At 71.6% G+C, this 19,138-nt stretch overlaps 6 protein-coding genes across 6 annotated transcripts in view; 2 read left to right on the top strand and 4 right to left on the bottom strand.

The window, feature by feature from the left end:
* Positions 1–1,663: 1,663 nt before the first annotated feature.
* On the bottom strand, positions 1,664–3,151 carry PYK1 (pyruvate kinase; the record flags this gene model as incomplete). Its single annotated transcript, XM_009041440.1, has 1 exon — positions 1,664–3,151. The coding sequence occupies one exon, from the start codon at positions 3,149–3,151 to the stop codon at positions 1,664–1,666; it is 1,488 nt and encodes a 495-aa protein (XP_009039688.1).
* An 877-nt stretch (positions 3,152–4,028) lies between these two features.
* Positions 4,029–5,412, top strand: AURANDRAFT_2696 (hypothetical protein; the record flags this gene model as incomplete). The annotated part of the gene is made up of 2 exons (XM_009041396.1): positions 4,029–4,490; positions 4,690–5,412. Coding segments are annotated over 2 exons (1,185 nt in total), but the record flags the coding sequence as incomplete, so codon positions are not given.
* A 2,121-nt stretch (positions 5,413–7,533) lies between these two features.
* On the bottom strand, positions 7,534–8,318 carry AURANDRAFT_66303 (hypothetical protein; the record flags this gene model as incomplete). Its single annotated transcript, XM_009041439.1, has 2 exons — positions 7,534–7,686; positions 7,881–8,318. 2 exons carry the CDS (start codon positions 8,316–8,318, stop codon positions 7,534–7,536), a joined length of 591 nt encoding a protein of 196 aa, XP_009039687.1.
* Positions 8,319–9,781: 1,463 nt separating this feature from the next.
* On the top strand, positions 9,782–10,908 carry AURANDRAFT_60251 (hypothetical protein; the record flags this gene model as incomplete). The annotated part of the gene is made up of 1 exon (XM_009041507.1): positions 9,782–10,908. The coding sequence occupies one exon, from the start codon at positions 9,782–9,784 to the stop codon at positions 10,880–10,882; it is 1,101 nt and encodes a 366-aa protein (XP_009039755.1).
* A 3,078-nt stretch (positions 10,909–13,986) lies between these two features.
* AURANDRAFT_66301 (hypothetical protein) lies at positions 13,987–15,160 on the bottom strand (the record flags this gene model as incomplete). The annotated part of the gene is made up of 2 exons (XM_009041438.1): positions 13,987–14,366; positions 14,566–15,160. 2 exons carry the CDS (start codon positions 15,158–15,160, stop codon positions 13,987–13,989), a joined length of 975 nt encoding a protein of 324 aa, XP_009039686.1.
* A 1,179-nt stretch (positions 15,161–16,339) lies between these two features.
* AURANDRAFT_66300 (hypothetical protein) overlaps positions 16,340–19,138 on the bottom strand; it is a gene marked incomplete at both ends in the record, with an annotated part of 8,533 nt that continues 5,734 nt past the window's right edge. The window contains 3 exons of the mRNA XM_009041437.1: positions 16,340–17,384; positions 17,584–18,198; positions 18,398–19,053. Coding sequence (XP_009039685.1) covers positions 16,340–17,384; positions 17,584–18,198; positions 18,398–19,053 — 2,316 coding nt within the window. The remainder of the gene's footprint in view (positions 17,385–17,583; positions 18,199–18,397; positions 19,054–19,138) is intronic.

Raw genomic sequence — 19,138 nt, 5'->3', positions numbered from 1 at the left:
GCCGTCCTCGCGCGGCCGACGAAGCCCGCCGCCGAGGCCGCGCCGCGGCCCGGGTCCGCGGGCGCGCTGCGGCAGGCGCGGCCCCTCTCCGCGACGGCCGCGGCGCCGCCGCCGTCGGAATCGTCCAAGACCGCGTCGGCCAAGGGCCGCTTCGGCCGGCCGCGGCGCCCGTCCGCCAAGAACATGTTCCAGGCGCGGAACACGGAGAAGCTCGTCGCGTCGCCGCGGACCAAGGAGCTCATGGAGACCTACGGCGCGACGGCCATGGACGACAAGCTCGTCGACGGGAGAGACGACGCGATGAAGATGCAGCGGTGCCTCGAGGAGATGATCGACGACGAGCTCACGGCCTTCCGGAGCGTCGTCGAGGAGCACGGCGCGTTGAGTAGGTGCGACAGCGAGACCATCGGCACGCGGACGTCGTGCCGCAGCGACACGCTCGACCTCAACGGCCTCAAGAACGAGCGGCTCCTCATGCAGCGCCTCGGCTTCGTCGAGCACGTCTACGCGCTGGACGAGCGCATCAAGTTCGCCGAGGACCGCCAGAAGGCGGACCTCGAGCGGCGCCAGAAGGAGCAGCGGGACCGCCGCATGCGCATGCTCGTGGCGACGCACGCGCGGCGCCTCACGCAGTACGAGGCCGACCTCGCCGACGAGCGCGCGACGACCATCGCGGACCAGGGCGCCAAGGCCCTGGCGCTGGCGGAGAAGCACCGCGTGGAGCGCGACGAGTTCGTCGAGCGGACGCTGCGCACCGCGACGCTCCACGACGTCTCCGCGACGGCGTGCGCGTGCCCGAACCGCTACGTCTGCCGCCACAACCGCACGGCGTCCTACAAGCTCCGCAAGCGCAACCCGCTGGTCATCAAGTACCGCAACGCGGCGCGCAAGCTCCGCAAGTCGAAGCGGCCGTCCGAGGCCGCGGAGTTCGAGGCCAAGGCGCAGGCCTTGGACCGCCGCGAGGCCATCGCGTGGACGAAGCGCGTCCAGGAGTCGGCGCTGCGCACGAAGCTGCCCCTCCTCATCGCCCAGCAGGAGAAGGCCTCGAAGACGCTGCGGTTGCGCCACGAGCAGACGCTCTGCAACATGGACGTGCGCCACCGCAACGACGCGCGCAACCTCGAGCGCGTCCTCGAGTGCGAGCGGTCCAAGGCCGCGTGCAAGATGATCAAGATCCAGAAGCAGCAGCGCTCCGTCGCCGTCGACATGGACGGCACGCAGCGCCGCAGCTCCAGGGCCGCCGTCGACGGCGTCGGCGCGGAGCTCCCGACGGGCGCCATGTCCGCGAACATCCGCGCGGCCATGCTCCAGGCGCAGGAGGACGCGGCCGAGGGCCGCTCCGTCCAGGACGACCTCGACGACTACCTCGACGACCTCGGCGACGACGACGGCGGCGCGCGGCCCGCGCCGGCGAAGAAGTCCGTCGCCTTCTCGGGCGCGTGGTCGACGCCCGCCGCCGCGGGCCTCCAGAACTCGCCGCCCATCTTCACCGTCGCCGCGCCCTGACCGCGCGGCCACCGCGCCGCCGCGCTCGGTACCCGCGGCGGCGCGCGCCGCGCCGCGTCCTTCCCTCCCCCCCCTTCCCGGAAGCCCGCGCGCTTAGTTTTTTGTGTCATAAAGATGAATTGCTTGGATTGGAGGCGTGGTTCTTTGTCTTTAAAGCTTAGAGGAGGGAGACGGCGTCGCCCGCGTAGACGACGACGGCCGCGTCCGCGGCGAGGCCGAGCTCCGCGCGCGCGGCGGCCGCGGCGGCCGCGGCGTCGAGGTCCGCGGCTCCGGGCGCGTGGACGGGCGCGACGCCGCGGCTCAGCGCGAGCTGGCGCGCGACGCGCGCCGACGCCGCGAGCGCGACGACGGGCACGTCGGGCGCGCACTGCGCCACGCCGCGCGTCCGCGCGCCGCCCGCGTCCTCGACGACGGCCAGCGCCGCGGCCCCGGCCGCGCGCTGCGCGTGGACGGCGGCGAGGGGCAGCGCGAGGGCCGGCTCGACGCCGGCCCAGCCCGCGTCGTAGAGCTCGTCGTCCCACGCCTCCGCGGCTTGGAGGATGTCGCGCTGCGTCTTCAGCGCGAGCGCCGGGTAGTCGCCGTTGGCGCTCTCGCCGGAGAGCATGACGGCGTCGGCGAGCTCGAGGGCCGCGTTCGTGACGTCCGCGACCTCGGCGCGCGTCGGCCGCGGGTTCTTCTGCATGCTCTCGAGCATTTGGGTGGCCACAATTACGGGCTTGCCCGCGGCGCGGCAGAGGCCGACGATGGTCTTCTGCCACGTCGCGACGGACGCGATGGGCACCTCGACGCCCAGGTCGCCGCGCGCGACCATGACGCCGTCGGACGCGTCGACGATGCCGTCGAGCTCGTCCAACGCGCCGAGGCTCTCGACCTTGGAGACGATCAACACTTTGTCGCCGTCCGGGTAGAGGTCCGGGTGCTTGGCGACCTCGGCGTCGACGAAGGCGCGCACGGCCTCGACGCCCGCCGCGTCGCCGATGAACGACGCGGCGACGAAGTCGATGCCGTTGGCCACGCCGAACGCGACGTCGGCCTGGTCCTTGTCGCTCAGCGGCGGCAGCCCTAACGGCGCGCCGGGGATGTTGACGCCCTTGCGCTCGCCGATGGCGTTGCTGTTCGTCACCGTGCACGTGACGCCGCTCGCGTCCGCGGACGCGACCTCGAGGATGACGAGGCCGTCGTCGAGGAGCACGCTGTCGCCGACCTCGACGACTTTGTCCAGCCCCGGGTAGTTGACGTACATCGTGGTCGCGTCGCCGGCGCCGTCGAAGGCGGCGTCGCCCGTGAGCAACAGCGTCGACCCGGCCTCGAGGGCGACCTTGGCCTTGCGGTCGCCCGACTCCTTGCAGACCTTGAGCCCGCCGAGGCGCACCTCGGGGCCGCGCGTGTCGAGGAGCGTCGCGACCTTGTGGCCGCCGTCGCACTTGGCCAAATTGTGCACGCGCCGGAAGAACTCCTCCTCCGTGGCGTGGCTGAAGTTGAGGCGCATGACCTCGAAGCCGCTGGCGACGCAGGCCTTCAGGGGCTCGAGGTCCTCGGACGCGGGGCCGATGGTCGCCACGATCTTCGTGAGGCTGGACGCCGGGCGCCGCGGGTAGCCGAGGCGAGACGCGAGGCGCTGCAGGCGCAGGGACGTGACGGCCATTGGTGTTGTCGCGCGGCTGCGCTGGCGGCGGTGCGAAGTGTGCAGGGCCGATCGGCGATTTTGGCCAAGCGCGACAGCACCATGCCGATCATGCCGGCGATGCCGTGGCCATCTCGAATCAGGCCCGCGTCGCTGGCGACGTCGACTAGCCTCTTTGCGCGCGCGATTCGATAGTTGCGCGCGACACGCGACGACAACGACCATGTCGAACGGCGGCGCCCTGCCGCCCGGGTGGTCCTCGGCGAAGGACCCGAGCAGCGGCAACACCTACTACTACCACCAGGTGAGCGGCGCCGTCCAGTGGACGGCGCCGCAGGGCGCGCCGGCGCCGCCGCCCGGCGGCGGCGGCAGCCGCTTCGGCCAGGCCCCGCAGGCGCAGTACGCGGCGGCCAACCCCTCGAGCGCCGAGGGCCAGGCCTACGCGGCCGTGCAGCAGCACGTCGCCGCGTCGCGCGGGCCGTCCGGCCCGTCCTACGGCGGCGGCGGCTACGGCGGCGGCGGCTACGGCGGCGGCGGCGGCTACGGCGGCGGCGGCGGCTACGGCGGCGGCGGCGGCTACGGAGGCGGCGGCACCTACGGCGGCGGCGGCTTCAACGGCGGCTTCAACGGCGGCGGCGGCGGCGACCCGATGATGAAGGGCTCCGTGCGCCGCGGCGGCGACCTGGGCGCGCTGAAGAAGGACGACGATTCGCCGGCGGACGTCATGGCCTGGCGCGCGGAGCACGAGATCACCGTCGCCGGCGGCTGCAAGGAGCGCTACGCGACCTTCGACGCCGCGCCGCTCCCGCCGCGGCTCCTCGCGTCGCTGAGCTCCGCGGGCTTCGCGACGCCGTCGGCGATCCAGGGCCAGGCCTGGCCGCCGGCCCTCGCCGGGTCCGACGTCATCGGCGTCGCGAAGACGGGCAGCGGCAAGACGCTGGGCTTCCTCGTGCCCGCGTTCAAGCAGCTCTGCGGCAACAACCCGGGTCCCATGCCCGGCCAGCCGAACGCGCCGCGCGTGCTCGTGCTGGCGCCGACGCGCGAGCTCGCGACGCAGATCGCCGAGGAGTGCGTCAAGTTCGGCGGGCCCCTGGGCATCCGCTCCATCTGCTGCTACGGCGGCAGCCCCAAGGGCCCGCAGCTGGGGGCCTTGCGGAGCGGCGCGCACGTCGTCATCGCGACGCCCGGGCGCCTCAACGACTTCCTCGAGGGCGGCATGGTGTCCATGCACAACGTCAACTACTTGGTCTTCGACGAGGCGGACCGCATGCTCGACATGGGCTTCGAGCCGCAGATCCGGAAGATTGTGGCGCGATGCCCCGGAGACCGGCAGACGCTCTTCTTCACGGCGACGTGCTGTGTGGAAATCAAATCTTCAACCCGACTTCAATGTGCGCGTATGCGACCGTTTCGACGCGAGGTTTTCTGCTGTGCTTCGAGAACTCGATGAGAGCAATCGATTCGTCCAAAAATCAGCCGAATCGACTTCGATTTGACCGAGCTAGAGATTTCTGAAGTTTGGCCCCGACGTCCCAGCTCACTGGTTGATTTCCACACAGGCGACGTGGCCCAAGGAGGTGCGGCGCCTCGCGTCGGAGTTCCTCGCGGAGCCCGTGATCATCTACGTCGGCGACACGACGGGCGCGTTGCGCGTCAACAAGGACGTGTGCCAGAAGATCTTCGTCACGAGAGGTCCGCAGGAGAAGGACCGCTACCTCGCGGACTGCATCCGCAAGGAGACGCAGGCCGCGGCCGGCGGCGTCGCGCGCGTCATCGTCTTCGCCAACGCGAAGCGCATGTGCGACCAGCTCGAGCGCACGCTCCCGCGGGCCGTGGGGGTAAGGTGCGCGGCGATCCACGGCGACAAGGACCAGATGCAGCGCACGCAGACGCTCAACGCCTTCAAGGTCGGCATCTGCCCCGTGCTGATCGCGACGGACGTCGCCGCGCGGGGCTTGGACATCAAGGAGGTCAAGGCCGTCGTCTGCTACGACTTTCCCAACAACGTCGAGGACTACGTGCACCGCATCGGCCGCACGGGCCGCGCGGGCGCCAAGGGCAACGCCTACACCTTCTTCACGCAGCGCGACGACCGGAAGGCCGCCCAGCTCGTCAAGTTGTTGGACGACGCGCAGGCCGAGGTGCCCGACGAGCTCCGGGCCATGGCCCAGGGCCGCGGCTTCTGCCCCTCGAACATGCAGTTCAGCCAGGGCGGCCCGCCCCCGCCGCCGGGGGCCTACGGCGGCGGCGGCGGCTACGGCGGCGGCGGCGCCTACGGCGCGCCGCCGGGCGTCGGGCCGCCGCCGGGCGTCGGGCCGCCGTCGGCGGCGCCGCAGCTCGCGGCGCAGCCGGCGGCGCCGCGCGACGAGCCGCGCCGGAGCCGGAGCCGGAGCCGCGGCCGCCGCCGCCGCGGCGACGACGACGACGGCGACCGCGGCCGCCGCCGCCGCGACCGCAGCGACAGCCGCGCCGGTCGCGGCGCCGCCGCGACCGGAGCCGGAGCCGGAGCCGGTCCCGCGGCCGCCGCCGCCGCGACGACTGAGCGCCGCCGGCCGCCGAAGCAAGACCTCCCCCCCCCCGCTCGCCGCGGCCGCGTATAAGACGGCCGCTTACTCGACCTCGCCCCAGACGTGGCCCGTGATGAGGCTCGCCGTCGTGGCGACGGCCGCGCACTCGGCGGGCGACGGCCGCACGTGGGCGCGGCCGCTCCGGATCCGCTGGAGGTAGCGCGGGAGCGCGTCAGCCGCGATGGACCGCACCTTGCGGACGAAGAGGAAGCCGCGCGTCGCCGCGAGCAAGGCGCCGTCGACGTCGTGGAGCTCCGCGGCCGTGACGCCCGCGTGGTTCGCCGCGCAGTAGAGGAATCGCGCCGACGCGTAGGGCCGTCGGAGTATGGTCATCATGTTGGCCCAGTAGTACTCGTCGGACGCGCCGACCCAGATCGTCGAGAACGCGTCGTACTGCGGCCTGGGCGGGAAACAAGTGATTCAAGTTCGCTTCAACATGAGTGTTCCGCGCGCGCGCGTTCCGGAAAAAGCATCCACTCTTCGAGACCGTTCCAAGAGATGATCGCTCGTCCAAAAATCAGCCGAAACGAGTGGAAAACGGCCGAGATCGGAGCCTTTGAAGTTGGGAATGTCGCTCTCTTTTGCTGCCCTGACTGCGGCCTTTCGTCGAGCGCGTCGAAGTCGTCGCGGAGCAGGGCGCAGAACATGTTCGCCTTGGTGATGGTCGAAGGTCTCCATCGGTCCGCGAGGGCCCGGGGCAGCTTCCTCGAGATCATCGCGTGGTTGCCGGACCGGGCCTCGAACTCCTCGGGCGACGGCGTCTCCTGCACCTGGAAGAGGGACGACCCGAGCCGGTCGCAGAGCGCGTCGAAGGGTTCGAGGGGGAGCATGGTGTCGCTGAGGAGCACGAAGGCGTCGCAGCCGCCGTCGCGCGCGGCGCGGAAGAGCGCGGCGGCGGCCTCGACGAGCGACACGTCGCCCCACGCCGTGTCCACGAGGCCCTCCGTCAAGACCGTCACGTTGCGGAGGCCGCCGCAGGACGCCGCGCAGGCGCCGGGCCGCTTCGAGTGCGCGTAGATGGCGAAGCGGCGCGACTCGACGCCGTCGAGGTACCACCGCCAGACGTCCGCGTATTCCACGCCTCCGTAGACGAGGAAGCAGAGGCCCACCTTCAGGCCCCGCGGCGGCTTCCGCAGCGTCGGCGCCGACACCCAGCCCTCGAGGCCGCCGCCGGCGACGAGCAGGCGCTCGCGGCCGCCGGCGGACGCCGCGCGCGTCACGCGCAGGGCCGTGCCCCGCCGCAGCTCGCCGACGGCGGCGCTCGACAGCGACGGCTCGCGGCGCACGAGCGCCTTGCGCAGCACCGCGCCGGCGAGCCCCTCGGGCTGCCGCTCGAGCGCCTCGGCCCAGGAGCCCGGTGCCGGGGTGGCCTCGACCAGGGATGCCATAGACTCGGGCAACACGTTATGGCTAGTTAGCAATAACGCGATAACACCCTAGCTAGCCAATCAAATAACACTAATAACACCCTGCCGATGGCAGCCACTCGATTTTTCAAAATCAATAACACCCTGGCGAAAATTCTCGATAACACCCATAACACCCAGCCACCCGATCCTTAAAAAGCCAATAACGACCTAACACCCGAGCGTCCGAGGCCAATAACGCCCTAACGGTCTAACGGGTTGCACGAGTCGAATGCCATCGTGTGCAGGGGCTCAAGGGGGCTTCAAGTTGCAGGATCGTTGCAGGGGCCCGAACTTAGGGTGCCGGGCCGCGCCTGCTGAGGTGCCGCCGATGTGGGAGCGGGCCGTCGCGGGGGTCAGGGTTTCATGCGAATTTGCGTGTCTTTTGGTGTGCGAATTTCGTGTGTGAATTGCGTGTGGAGCCGGCCGCTCAGAGCGCGCCGGCCGCGAGGCAGAGGCCGAACGCGGCCGCGCCGAGTTTGAGGCCGGCGGCCGCGTCCGTCGCGTCGGACGCGCAGATGAAGACGCAGGTGTCGCCGAGAGAGAAGGTCGCGGCGTAGGAGTAGATGCACGCGACCCAGGCCTGGGCAGGACAAGAGTGCGAAATTCCCAACTTCAAAGGCTCCGATCTCGGCCGTTTTCCACTCGTTTCGGCTGATTTTTGGACGAGCGATCATCTCTCGGAACGGTCTCGACGCGTGGATGACTTTTCCGGAACGCGCGCGCGCAGAACGTTCAAGTTGAAGCGACGTTGAATCACTCTTGTCCTGCCCCGACCCAGGCCTCGTAGAGCGGCGAGCAGGCGGAGCAGACGCCGTCGACGGCCGTCGTGTCGCAGGCCTCGAGGAACGAGGGCGACGCCTCGGCGTCGGCGCACGTCGCGATGGCGTAGTCGTCGTCGTCGTCGTCGTCGTCGTCGTCGTCGTCGTCGTCGGTGATCGTGAGGCCGCACTCCGTGGAGAAGCACGTCTCCCAGTCGTACATGATGGAGCACGCCGCGTCCCACGACGCGAACATCGCGTCGTCGTCGTCGTCGTCGTCTTCCTCGAGGCGGCGGGGCCCGGCGACGCCCGCGTGGGCAGCTTCGGCCGCGTGCGCCGCGCGCGCCGCCGCCTCCTTGGCCTTGAGCTGCTTGATCTGCTTCCTCAGCCCGTCCGGCACGACATCGGCGGCGGCGGTGGCGACCAGGAGGCTGACGGCGAGGCGGCGGAGCATGGCTTTTTTCTAGTTGCGGTTTTGCGTTGATTGCGATTGCCTGCGGCGCCGAGAACGATCGAGGGCTGCCGATGCAAACGCAGTGGGGCAGCATCTGAGCATCGCTAACCTCAATTGCCACAAGCTCTCCATATGAGGGGAGAAGCATGGAGAGCCTCTCTTTGCATTTGGCTGTCGCGCGGCGTTCGACGGGGCCATGGTCACGGGAACATGCGTCTGAATGCCGGGCGCGCCCTCTCTCCAGGAGTGTGCGCCGTGACCATGGCCGCGTCGGCGGTCGATTTTTATGTGCTCGCGAACTCGCTACTTTTCGACATGCTCTCTGACCGCCAGAGCAGCACTTTTTGGGCTTCGGGCAGCATGCTGGCTGGCGCGGAGGCTCGGGGTACACGTCTGGTGCCCTCGGGCTGCTCAGTTGCTGGTTTGGCTCGAAGTACGTGCGACACGCGCGCGCGGCCACGCGGCCGCGCGCGACGCGGTTTCAGCCCGAACATGTCAGATCGACTTCCTCGGCTCCTCTGGGCCAGCCCTTGTGGCAGGGCGCTCGCGGGTCGATGGCGGACGATCCCTGCTGCTGCGCGGGGCTGCCCGGGCCGCTCACGGGCCGGGGGAGGGGCGTCGCGTCGGTCAAATCGGTCGTCCGAAACCGCTCGCGTTCTCAGCGAATCGCAATCTAGACGATGCCGCTCCTTCGCCGATGGCAGCCCCCATGTGCGCGCTATGCGCAGTCCCAGCGATCTTGCACGCGGGGGCGCGCGCGCGGTGGTAGGCGCGCTCGACTAAATTTAATGCCTCCATGCCGTCTCGGGCTGAAATCAGCGGAACCAACAAGAGGCCGGCAGCGAACCACCCCACGACACCAAGCACCACTAACCAACTACCCCTGAGTCGCGACTTGCTCAAAATGAGTGGTCAAAACAGCTGCAACATGGGGTCAACGAAGCCTGTGAACCACCCGTTCTGGCCGATCGGCAGCTGGAGGGCTGCTCGGCCATGACCTCCACACGGTCGAAATTTATGATCGAGCGTCAAAACCACCAGTTTGCTCAAGCTCGAGATCAAAACTGGTCGATAGAGCCAAAACAAGCATAACTCCGGTGGATTCGAGTGGTCTCCAGCGGCCTCAGGGGTACCACCCCCACCACCACCACCACTACCTCACCCCATTTACAGACTACTCATCTCAGATCAGCATGACAGTGGTTAAGGTTGTCTGTGCATGAACTCATGGGAACCAATTACATAGAGCGAGCCGATGAGCGGAACCAAACACATACAGCGAGCCGCAACGAAATAAACTGCAACGGATAGGCAATCTCAGTGGTGCTTCCCCCCTCCTGCTCTCCATGAGGCTCGAGCGAGCTGAAGAATTTGCGGTCGGTCCGCGCGCGCGCCTTGCCCAGTCGCGGCGCCCCCGCACGTCCCCGAGCCCCCCCTCGGCCGCCCGCGACTACATGCACGCCATGTCCGTCAAGCCGACGTCGCGGCCGCACTGGTTCTGGGTCCACGGCGCCCTCGTGCTCACGCAGGTCATGTTCGGCGCCGGCGGCGTCATCGGCAAGCTGGGCCTGCCGGCGACGAACCCGCTGCTCTTCGCGCTGCTGCGCGAGGGCTGCGCGGGCCCCATCCTCCTCGCCGCGGCCCACGTCTGGACGCCGACGCGCGTCGGCGACGTCGTCCGCGAGTGGCGCGAGTTCGCGCTCCTGGGCCTCTTCATCTTCGGGAACCAGGTGTCGTTCATCGTCGGCCTCAAGCTGTCGAACCCCGTGGCCGGGGCCATCTGGCAGCCTTCGCAGCCCATCTTCACGGCGGTGCTGGCCATCTGGCTGGGCATGGAGAAGCCGAGCGCCCGGCGCCTCGCGGGCATCGGCGTCGCGTTTGTGGGCTGCGCGGCCATGGTCTACCTGTCGGCGTCGTCCGTGGGCAGCTCCGCGCTCGTCGACGAGATCGCGGGCAACTGCTTCTTCTTCGTCAACTGCCTCGCGACGTCCCTCTACGTGATCCGGTCGAAGCCGCTGCTGCGCCGGTTCCCGGCGCTCGCCGTGACCGCGTGGTCCTACATGGTCGCGGCGCTCTTCATGGCCGTCACCGCCGTGGCCCTCAACTCGTCGCGCGCGGCCCTCGACTTCCTCTGCAAGGACTGCGGCGGCGACGCCTGGCGCGTGCCCGAGGCCGCGCTCCTCGCGCTCGCCTACTGGATCCTGTTCCAGTCCGTGGGCGCGTACGCGCTCATGACCTGGGGCAACGTGCACGCGTCGGCGTCGCTCGTGTCGGCCTACACCGTGCTCCAGCCCGTGACGTCGTCCCTGCTGACGGCGCTGATTTTGGCGTCCGGCGCGTACCGGAACTGCGCGCGGGCGGACGACGACGACGCGTGCCTGTCCATGCCCGGCGTCGGCGACCTCGGCGCGATTGGGGTCGTCATCGGCCTCTACCTCGTCATCACGTCCGAGGTCGCGCCGCCGAAGAGCGCGCCGCCGGCCGCGGACCAGGCGAACCCGCTCCTCGACGGGAGCGACGACGACGACCGCGCGCCCGACGCCGCCGCGTCCATCAACGCCTAGGCCCCGCCCGTATTTTACCCCTCGCCTAGAGCGCGAGCGCGGCCGCGGGCTCCGTGAGGAGGAGGTCGACGGCGGCGTCCTCGTCGCCGCGCGCCTTCTTCAGCGCGGCCTCGCAGAGCGCCTTGGGCCAGCCCATGGCCGCGAGGCGATCCGCGGGCGTCTCCGCCGGCGCGGCGGCCGGCGCGGGCAGCGCGGACGGCGGCGGCGCGGACGCGGACGCGCCGACGGCGTCGATCGCGGCGGCCGCGTCCGCGGCGCGCCACGCGCCGGCGAGGCGCCAGGTCCGCGGCTGCGTCACGGGCTCGAACTCCTTGGCGAAGCGGTCGACGATGCCCAGCGACGCCGGCGCGGCCGGCAGCGTCGCGTGCTTCTTGCGGGCCATGACCTGTGCCGGAACAACAACCAGTGAGCTGGATCGGTCCAGCGAAACTTCGAACCTCTCCGTCTCGCTCGCGTCGACGTCGTTTCGGCTGATTTTTGGACGGATCGTCTTCTCTCGTCGAGTCCTCGACGGACAGCTTGTGATACATTCATGTTGAAGTCGCGTTGAATATTTTTGTTTCCTGCCCGGGCCAAGGACGCGCTTCTTCGCGACGGCGGGCGGCGCGTCGAGGTGCACGACGAGGCACGCGGCGTCCGGGTCGGCCCGGGCGGCGAGGGCGAGCCAGAGCTCGCGCTGCTGGTGCGTGTGGTTGCAGCGGTCCACGCAGACCTTGTCGCCCCTGGCGAGCGCGGCCGACGCCGCGGCCTCGCACTTCTGGCGCGAGCCGAGCGCGTCCTGGCAGACGACGACGAAGCCCTTGGCCTTGAGGGCCGCCGCGAGCGTCGACTTGCCGCAGCCGGGGATGCCGCAGAGCACGACGAGGCTCAGGCGCGCGTCGGTGCCGAAGGCGCCGGCGGCCGCGGCCATCATGAACGCCGCCCCGCTGCGCTCGAAGGCCTCGTCGGCGGCCTTCTCCCAGGCCGGCTGCCGCCGCGCCCGGCGCTCCTTCTTCTGCTGCTGCTTCGACGTCGACCACTCCGCCATGATGGCGGGGCGCGCCTTGAACGCCTGCCGCGGCGCCGCGAGCTGGTGCCGCTCGACTTGGCGGCAGCTTCGGCGAGCACTGGATCCTTGCGGCAAAGCTTGCCCAAGTGCGGCAGCGTCGGCTCTCGACGCCGGGCATCGACACGCGATTGGAAACGTAATTCGGCGCGTCTGTGAGTGCTGCGCGCCGTCCTGCCTGCGCGCCCGTCGCGCCTCGTCGGGAGCTCGGCGGTCCCGCCACTTTGAAAAAACGATCGCGTCGGCGGCGGCCCGCCGCAGCCGGCCCGACGCTCCGGCGGCGCCCTGCGACGCGCCGGGGGGCGAGGCGTCGCCGCTGCTCGCCATGGACGACGACGACCGCGCGCACAAGTACCACGACCGGCTGCTCGCGGGCGCGCGGCGGCGGCCGAACGCCGCCTGGCGCCTGCTCACGTCGTGCGTGCGGCGGCCGCGGCGAACGGCCGCGCCCGCGAGCTACGCCGAGCCCATGACCTACGGCCAGGCCATGCGCCTCGCGGAGCGCCTCCACGGCGGCCGCCCGCCGCCCCTGGACCGCCGCGGCGCCGGGGCCTCGTCCTTCGACGAGGCCGGCGCGGTTTGGTGCCACGCGCCGGCAGTCGGCGGAAGCCGGCGGCCGCTCTGCTGCTCGCCGAGCCAGCCCGACGAGCGGCCGCCGCCGCCGCCGCCGCCGCCGCGGCCCCTGTAGCGGCGCGCCGGCGCGCCGGCCCCGCCGCGAGGCGCGCGCCGCCCCCCCGTTCGCTGTGCCCCCTGTTTTAACCTGCTCTCTCGGAGACGTGCGCGGCTCCCGCCGCCGCCGCCGAGGCCGAGCGCGCTGCGCGCCCCTTCCCCGCTCGCGCACGGGCCGGCCGTCGCGGAACATCGCGGCGCCCGGCGGTCCCCCTCGTGGCCGCGGCTGCTGCCCGGCCGCGGCGGTCGATGGTCAGCGGTCGCGACTCGGAGATCCCGCCCATCCGTGCCCAGCCTTCGCCGGCGGGCTTCCCCCCCGACGCCGCGGGCGGCCGCGGCGCGGTGCGCGACGCGCGACGCCGCCTCGGGGCGGGCAGGGGGGCGGGGGACACGGAACGTTCGCCTAACGTTCAAATCGGTTCAATGAAGACTCAACCACGTTTGAATTCAGACAAGCAGACAAAAGAACACGCAAAGTCGAGTCCACTTAAGACCCACCCGGGGCAGCCTCGAGTCCACTTCGCCCCCTGTTGACGATGGGCCCTGCGCGCAAGTCGTCGTCGTCGTCCGCGGGCTCCGTGCGCGCCGTGAGCGTGTCGCCCCGCGCGGGCCGCGTCGCCAAGGCCGCGCCGCCGCTGCGCAAGGCGTCGCGGCCGCCGTCGCCCGCGAAGGCGCCGACCGCGCGGCCCGCCCACCCCGTGGGCGCGACGGTCGCGCGGCGCTTCGGCGGCGCCTGGTTCGAGGGCCGCGTCGTCGCGAAGATCGAGCCCGAGGCCGGCGAGGCGGACCGTGCGCCGTGGTTCCGAGTCGTCTACGACGACGACGGCGACGCCGAGGACCTCACGCGCGCGGAGGTCGCCGCGGCCATCGACGCCCACGCGGACCACGCCAAGCTCGAGGCCGGCCGCCGCGACGCCGTCGCGCTGCCCCCGCGCGCGGACGACCCCTACGGCGGGAACGCGGCCGACGTCGCGCGGGAACTCTACGAGGCCATCGACCTCCGCGTCCTCGAGCCCGCGGACGTCGAGATGTCGCGCACGGCGCGCCTCCTCCTCGCCCTCAAGCCCCGCAACTCGCCGCCCGCGCCGGACAAGGCGTCGCGCCGCAAGGCGCGCCGCGCGGCCGCGGCGCCGCGGCCGGCGCCGCCGCCGCCGGGGCCCAAGCCCGTCGCGCCGTCGCGCTTCCGCAAGAACCACCAGGCCCAGTCCAAGCCCCCCATGGACGCCGACGGCAACTTCCCCTGCGCGCGCGGCTGCGGCCGCACCTTCACGCACGCGCCCGCGGCCGTCGCGCACACGAAGGCCTGCCGCTACGGCTGCCCCCCCTGCGCGTGAATCCCCCCGTCCCCCCTGTGTGCCCCGTGACATAACGCCCCCCCTGTACCCTCATATTAGCCGCCGCTCCGGAGCGCGCGCTCGAGGAAGAACGCGTCGTAGGCGTCGAGGAGCGCGGCCCGCACGGGCGCCGCGGCCTCGGCGAGCCGCGCCTGCTCGGCGACGTAGGCGCGGCGGCCGGCCGCCGTCTCCACGCGCACGGGCGCCGCGTCGCCGGTCGCGACGGCGCCGCGGAGGTCGTAGGGCGACGCGCGCATGTCCAATTTCCGCGCGTCCACGGCGACGGCGAGCGCGTCCCCCAGCAGCTCCGGCTCGAGGAAGGGCGCGAGGCGCAGGGCGTAGCGCAACAAGTCCATGCCCGCGTGCAGGCACGCCGGCTGCTCGTGGGCCGCCTGCGAGTCCCGCGAGAGCTGCCACCGGTTCCGCGGCTTCGCGCCTGTGTGGAAATCAACCACTGGTTTGGGGGGTCCCCACCAAACTTCAGAACTCTCCATCTCAATCAAATCGAAGTCGATTCGGCTGATTTTTGGACGGATCGATTGCTCTCGTCGAGTTCTCGAAGCACAGCGAAAGAGTCTGGTCCAAATCGTTCGATTACGCGCACATTGAAGTCGGGTTGAAGATTTGATTTCCACACAGCTTCGCGCCGTCCGCGTAGAAGCGGAAGGCGTCGAAGTGCGTGCACCGGAGCTCGTTGCTGTCGACGACGGCGTCGACGCGGTGTTGCGGGAGCCGGAGCGGGAGGGCCTGGTGCCGCGGCGGGGGCTCGCCGCCGCCGCCGTAGACCATCGCCCACTCGTGGAGGCCGTAGCAGCTCCAGACCGGCGGCTTCGTGGATGTGGCCGAGAGCACCTCGCGGCCCCGCGCGAGCGCCGCGAGCCGCGGCGCCGACACGCCCAGCGGGTCGAAGCGCCGGACGCCGCCCGCCGCGTCGGGCCGCCGCCACAACAGCTTCCCGTCCTCGGCGTCGCCGCCGGCCTCGAGCGCGACGTGGGCCGGTGCGGTCAGGCGCTCGAGGCGCGCGGGCTTGCCCAGGTCGCCCTTGTAGTAGGTGAACACGAAATTCAGGAACGGGTCGGCGGCGCACGTCTTCGCGACGTCGCCGGGCCGCCCGCCGAGCAGGTCCGCGACGCGGGTCCGGTGCGCCGCCGCGCGCGCGGCCCACTCGGCGCGGGGCAGCACGACGAGCGACTTCGCGGCGGACACCATGAGGAGCGCGCCGAGGCGCATCGACTACGGCCCGGGCAGCATCATGCCGCTTTGCTTGAGCTGCGTCGCCATGCTTGCCTTCTCCACAGCAAGATGAACTGCAAGGCGACCAGGCGCAGACCGACGTCGCGGCCGCGCCGGAGGCCGGCGGCCAGGCCGGCGGCGGCGGCGCGCGGGCCCGGGCCAGGGCCGACGCGCCGCCCAGGCCGGACTAACCGGCGGCTCGCACTTCTCTGATGCGTCTAGATCCGCCAAGACTGGGGTCACGAACGCCGCCGTCGGGAGTAGGGAGACCCCCCTCCGCCCCGGATGGCCAAGTGATAGCCTCCCGGACAAAGTAGCCTAGGCCTCAAAGTCCCACTTAAAGTCCCGGACATCTCTTGAATGTGCAACAATCGAACGTTTCCGGGAAAGATCCACATCAGTTACTAACAGGCCTAACAGAGAGGCGCTGCTGCCCGCGGCCGCCATGGTGGCCAAGGGCATCAACCAGAAGCTCGTCATCTTCGACAAGAGCCTCAAGACCGACTACCAGACGACCTACCAGCTCACGACGCAGCTCGCGCGCACGGCGCGCCAGTCCCTCGCGCTGCCGCGCATCGACAAGAACGCGAGCGACCGCGCGGCGATCATCAACCCCGACGGCTTCCCCCCGGGCTTCAAGTCGACGAGCCGCGCCGAGTTCCACCCCGACGCCAGCGCCCTCTGCGCGACCTACGAGCGCGAGCGGCCCGCCTTCGACCGCGTGTCGAGCTGCAAGACGAACTACAGCCTGGGAAGGGCGCCGTTCGAGGCGCACACGACGCACGGCGCGGAGTTCGCGCACCCGCGCCGGCAGCCCCGGGCCGCCCAGGCGGAGATCGGCGGCTGGAAGCACGCCGACGGCTCCTACAAGCTCGACAACGCGGCCATCGTGAGCCTGCGGCGCGGCGGCGGCGGCGGCGAGGGCGCGCTCGGCGTCCGCTTCGACCTCATCACGGGCGAGGCCATCCCCGGCTGCCGCAGCGCGCGGCGCGCCATCGCCGGCGCGCGCCGGACGCTCAACATGACCGCCGTGCCCACGGGCGAGTTCTACAACGTCGCGACGAACCGCGTCGCGGACCCCGGCGCCGCGCCCGGCCGCGACACGCCGGGCCGCCTCCGGCGGCGCAACGACACGGCGCACCGCACGCGGCCCTGGTAAAATATCGGCCGGAACGCTTAGACGGAGCCCGTCCGCGGCGTGCTCGACGTCGTGTTCGGCAGGTACGTCGGCGGCCGCTCGCGCCGGCTCCGCCGGGGGTCGTCCGCGCGGAGCGTCGACGTCGAGTCGCCGCGCCAGGGCCGCAGCAGGCCCGCGAAGACGTGCTCGTCGAAGGGCCCGCCGCAGTCGTAGTAGTCCGCGACGCCGCTGTCGTCGAGCGCGCCGAGCGTCCGCTCCGCCGACCCGCGCCCGAACGCGACGGCCGGCGGGCACCGCGCCGCGTCCCCGCGCCGCTCGTCCGCGCGCGCCCCCTGTTCTCCGCGCTTCTCGAAGCCGCCGAAGCCCCAGACCGCGCGGACGCCCGCGACGAGCTGCGCCGTCTCCATGTCCTCGACCGCGCCGCAGAGCACGACGTCGAAGCGTTTCCGCAGCACGCGGATCTTCGCGAGGACCTTGAGCGCCTGAGCGCCGGACTTGGCCGCGTGGGCGACGTTCGCGCCGCAGGCCAGCGCGCGCCGGGCCACCGCGCGCCGGTCCTTGGCGTCCGCGGCGACGACCAGAACGGCGACGCGGTCCTGGTCCCGGAGCCACGTCGCCCAGAGCTTCGAGTCCTCGACGTTTCCGCCGTCGGAGCCGGAGAGCCCCCCCCAGGGGTCGTCGTCGGCGAGCGTACTCCGCACGGGCAGCAGCGTCGGCGCCCTCCCGACGCGGATCTCGCGCTCGTGGCGGACCGCGCCGGGCTGCGGCGCGGGCAGCGTCTTGAGCGACGGCGGCGGGCCGTCGCGGGCGTCCGGCGGCGGCGCGGGCGTCGTCGTCGGCCGCGCGGGCGCGCCGCCGCCCCTCGCCGCCGCGCGGCCGGGCGTCGACGTCGGCCGCCGCCGGAGCTCCGGCAACTCCAGCGACGCGTCGTCGCGCGGGGCCGTGGCGCCGGACCGCTGGCTCGGGTCGCCGAACATGGACGCGAAGGGCCCCAGCGTCGTGCCGAGGCTGCCGTCGAAGCTCTCGTCGCCGTCGTCGCCCTCCAGACTCCGCGCGGGCGACCGCGGCGTGCCCGGCAGGGACCTGGGCAGGACAAGAGAGATTCAACGTCGCTTCAACGTGAGTGTTCCGCGCGCGCGCGTTCCGGAAAAAGCATCCACGCGTCGAGGCCGTTCCGAGAGATGATCGCTCGTCCAAAAATCAGCCGAAACGAGTGGAAAATGGCCGAGATATGAGGCTTTGAAGTTGGGAATTTCGCTCTCTTGTCGTGCCCGGCAGGGACCAGGGCCGCTGGTCGACGTGGACCAGGGTCGGCGGCGCCTTCAGGGACGGCACGGCGACGGGCGGCCGCGGCCGGGCGGGCTCCGGCGCGTCGTCGTCGTCGCGCGACCCCCAGCGCCGGCGCCGCCCGAAGCTCCGCTCCGCCGCGGACGCGAGCGACGCCGTCGACGCCTGCAGCGTCGCCGGCGCGTCGAGGCCCGCGGACGACGCGCGCGGGGACCGGCCCCGCGCCGCCGCCGCGGGCACGGAGCCCCGGCGGCGGCCGCCGTGGTGCGTCGCCGCGCGGCGGTGCCGGTGGTGGCTCCGCCGCGGCGGCGCGGGCCGCGGCGCCGGTCGCGGCGCGGACCGCGACACGTCGCCCCAGGCCGCCGTGGACACCGTGGCCACGTACTCGCCCGTCGCCCGGCTGCGCAGCGTCACGCGGCCGCCCGCGACGTCCGACGGCTCCGGCGCGACGTCCGATAAAGCGTACTCGCGGACGCGGACCGTCGCCAAATCCTCGTCGGCGAACCACTCGTCGTCGACGTCGCCCGCGGGCTCCGGGTGCGACACCCTTAACACGGCGCCGTCGAGCTCCACGGAGCAGACCGTCTTCGGCGGCGCGGGCCGGTACGACCTGTGTGCAAATCAACCAGTGAGCTGGGACGTGGGGGCCAAACTTCAGAATCCTCTAGCTCGGTCAAATCGAAGTCGATTCGGCTGATTTTTGGACGGATCGATTGCTCTCAGCGAGTTCTCGAAGCACGGCGGAAGTGATCGTGTCAAAACATTCGAATACGCGCACATTGAAGTCGGGTTGAAGTTTTGATTTGCACACAGGGTACGACGGGTCCGACAAATGGTCGCCGTGCCGCGCGAGCCAACTTCGGCCCGCGGCCTCCTTCGTCTTCGTCGCGTCCCAGCCCGAGTTCGACGCCGACAAGGCAAAGGCCACGGGCACGGTCCGCGGCGCGTCGCCCCGCGGGATCTTGCCGAAGAGCTCGGACGACGGAAAGGGCACGTAGCCGAAGTGGCCGCCGTCGCCCGCGTCGCGGTCCTCGCGGTTCATGTCGAGCCGCTCGCTCCGCGCGTGGCGCCGCTCGTCGCGGATGGCATCGCCGTCGACGAGGCCCAGCAGCCGCGCGGTCGTAAAGGAGTCCGCGCCGCGGAACGCGCGGATCCGATCCGCCGCGCGGTAGAGCCGCGCGTGCGCCTGGTCCGCCCGGACGCGTTCCAGGGCCGCCGCCGCCGCCGCCGACGCCTGGGCGCGCCGCGCCATGACGAGGGACCCGTCGGCCTTGGAGTTCTCCGGCAGCTTCGGGCGGCCCGTGAGTCGCTTCCGCGCGGCGATCATCCGCTCCTCTTTTAACCGCTCGGCCTCCTCCTCGAGGCGCCGCTCGGCCTCCAACGCGAAAGCCCGCGCCTCGGCTTTGACGGTCTCCGCCGTGTGGACCGAATCGGCGTCGGGCGTCGGGCTCGCGTCCTCGGGGACCTCCGGCGCGGGCTCGGACGGCTCCGCGAGCGTCAGCGCGACGCCCTCGCTCGCGTCGTCGAGCGCCGGCGGCGGCGCGGCGGCG

Source organism: Aureococcus anophagefferens (genome assembly GCF_000186865.1).
Source record: "Aureococcus anophagefferens unplaced genomic scaffold AURANscaffold_21, whole genome shotgun sequence".
NCBI lineage: Eukaryota > Pelagophyceae > Pelagomonadales > Pelagomonadaceae > Aureococcus > Aureococcus anophagefferens.
Note: the sequence above shows the minus strand (reverse complement) of the source record. Positions and strands in the feature narration are given on the sequence as shown.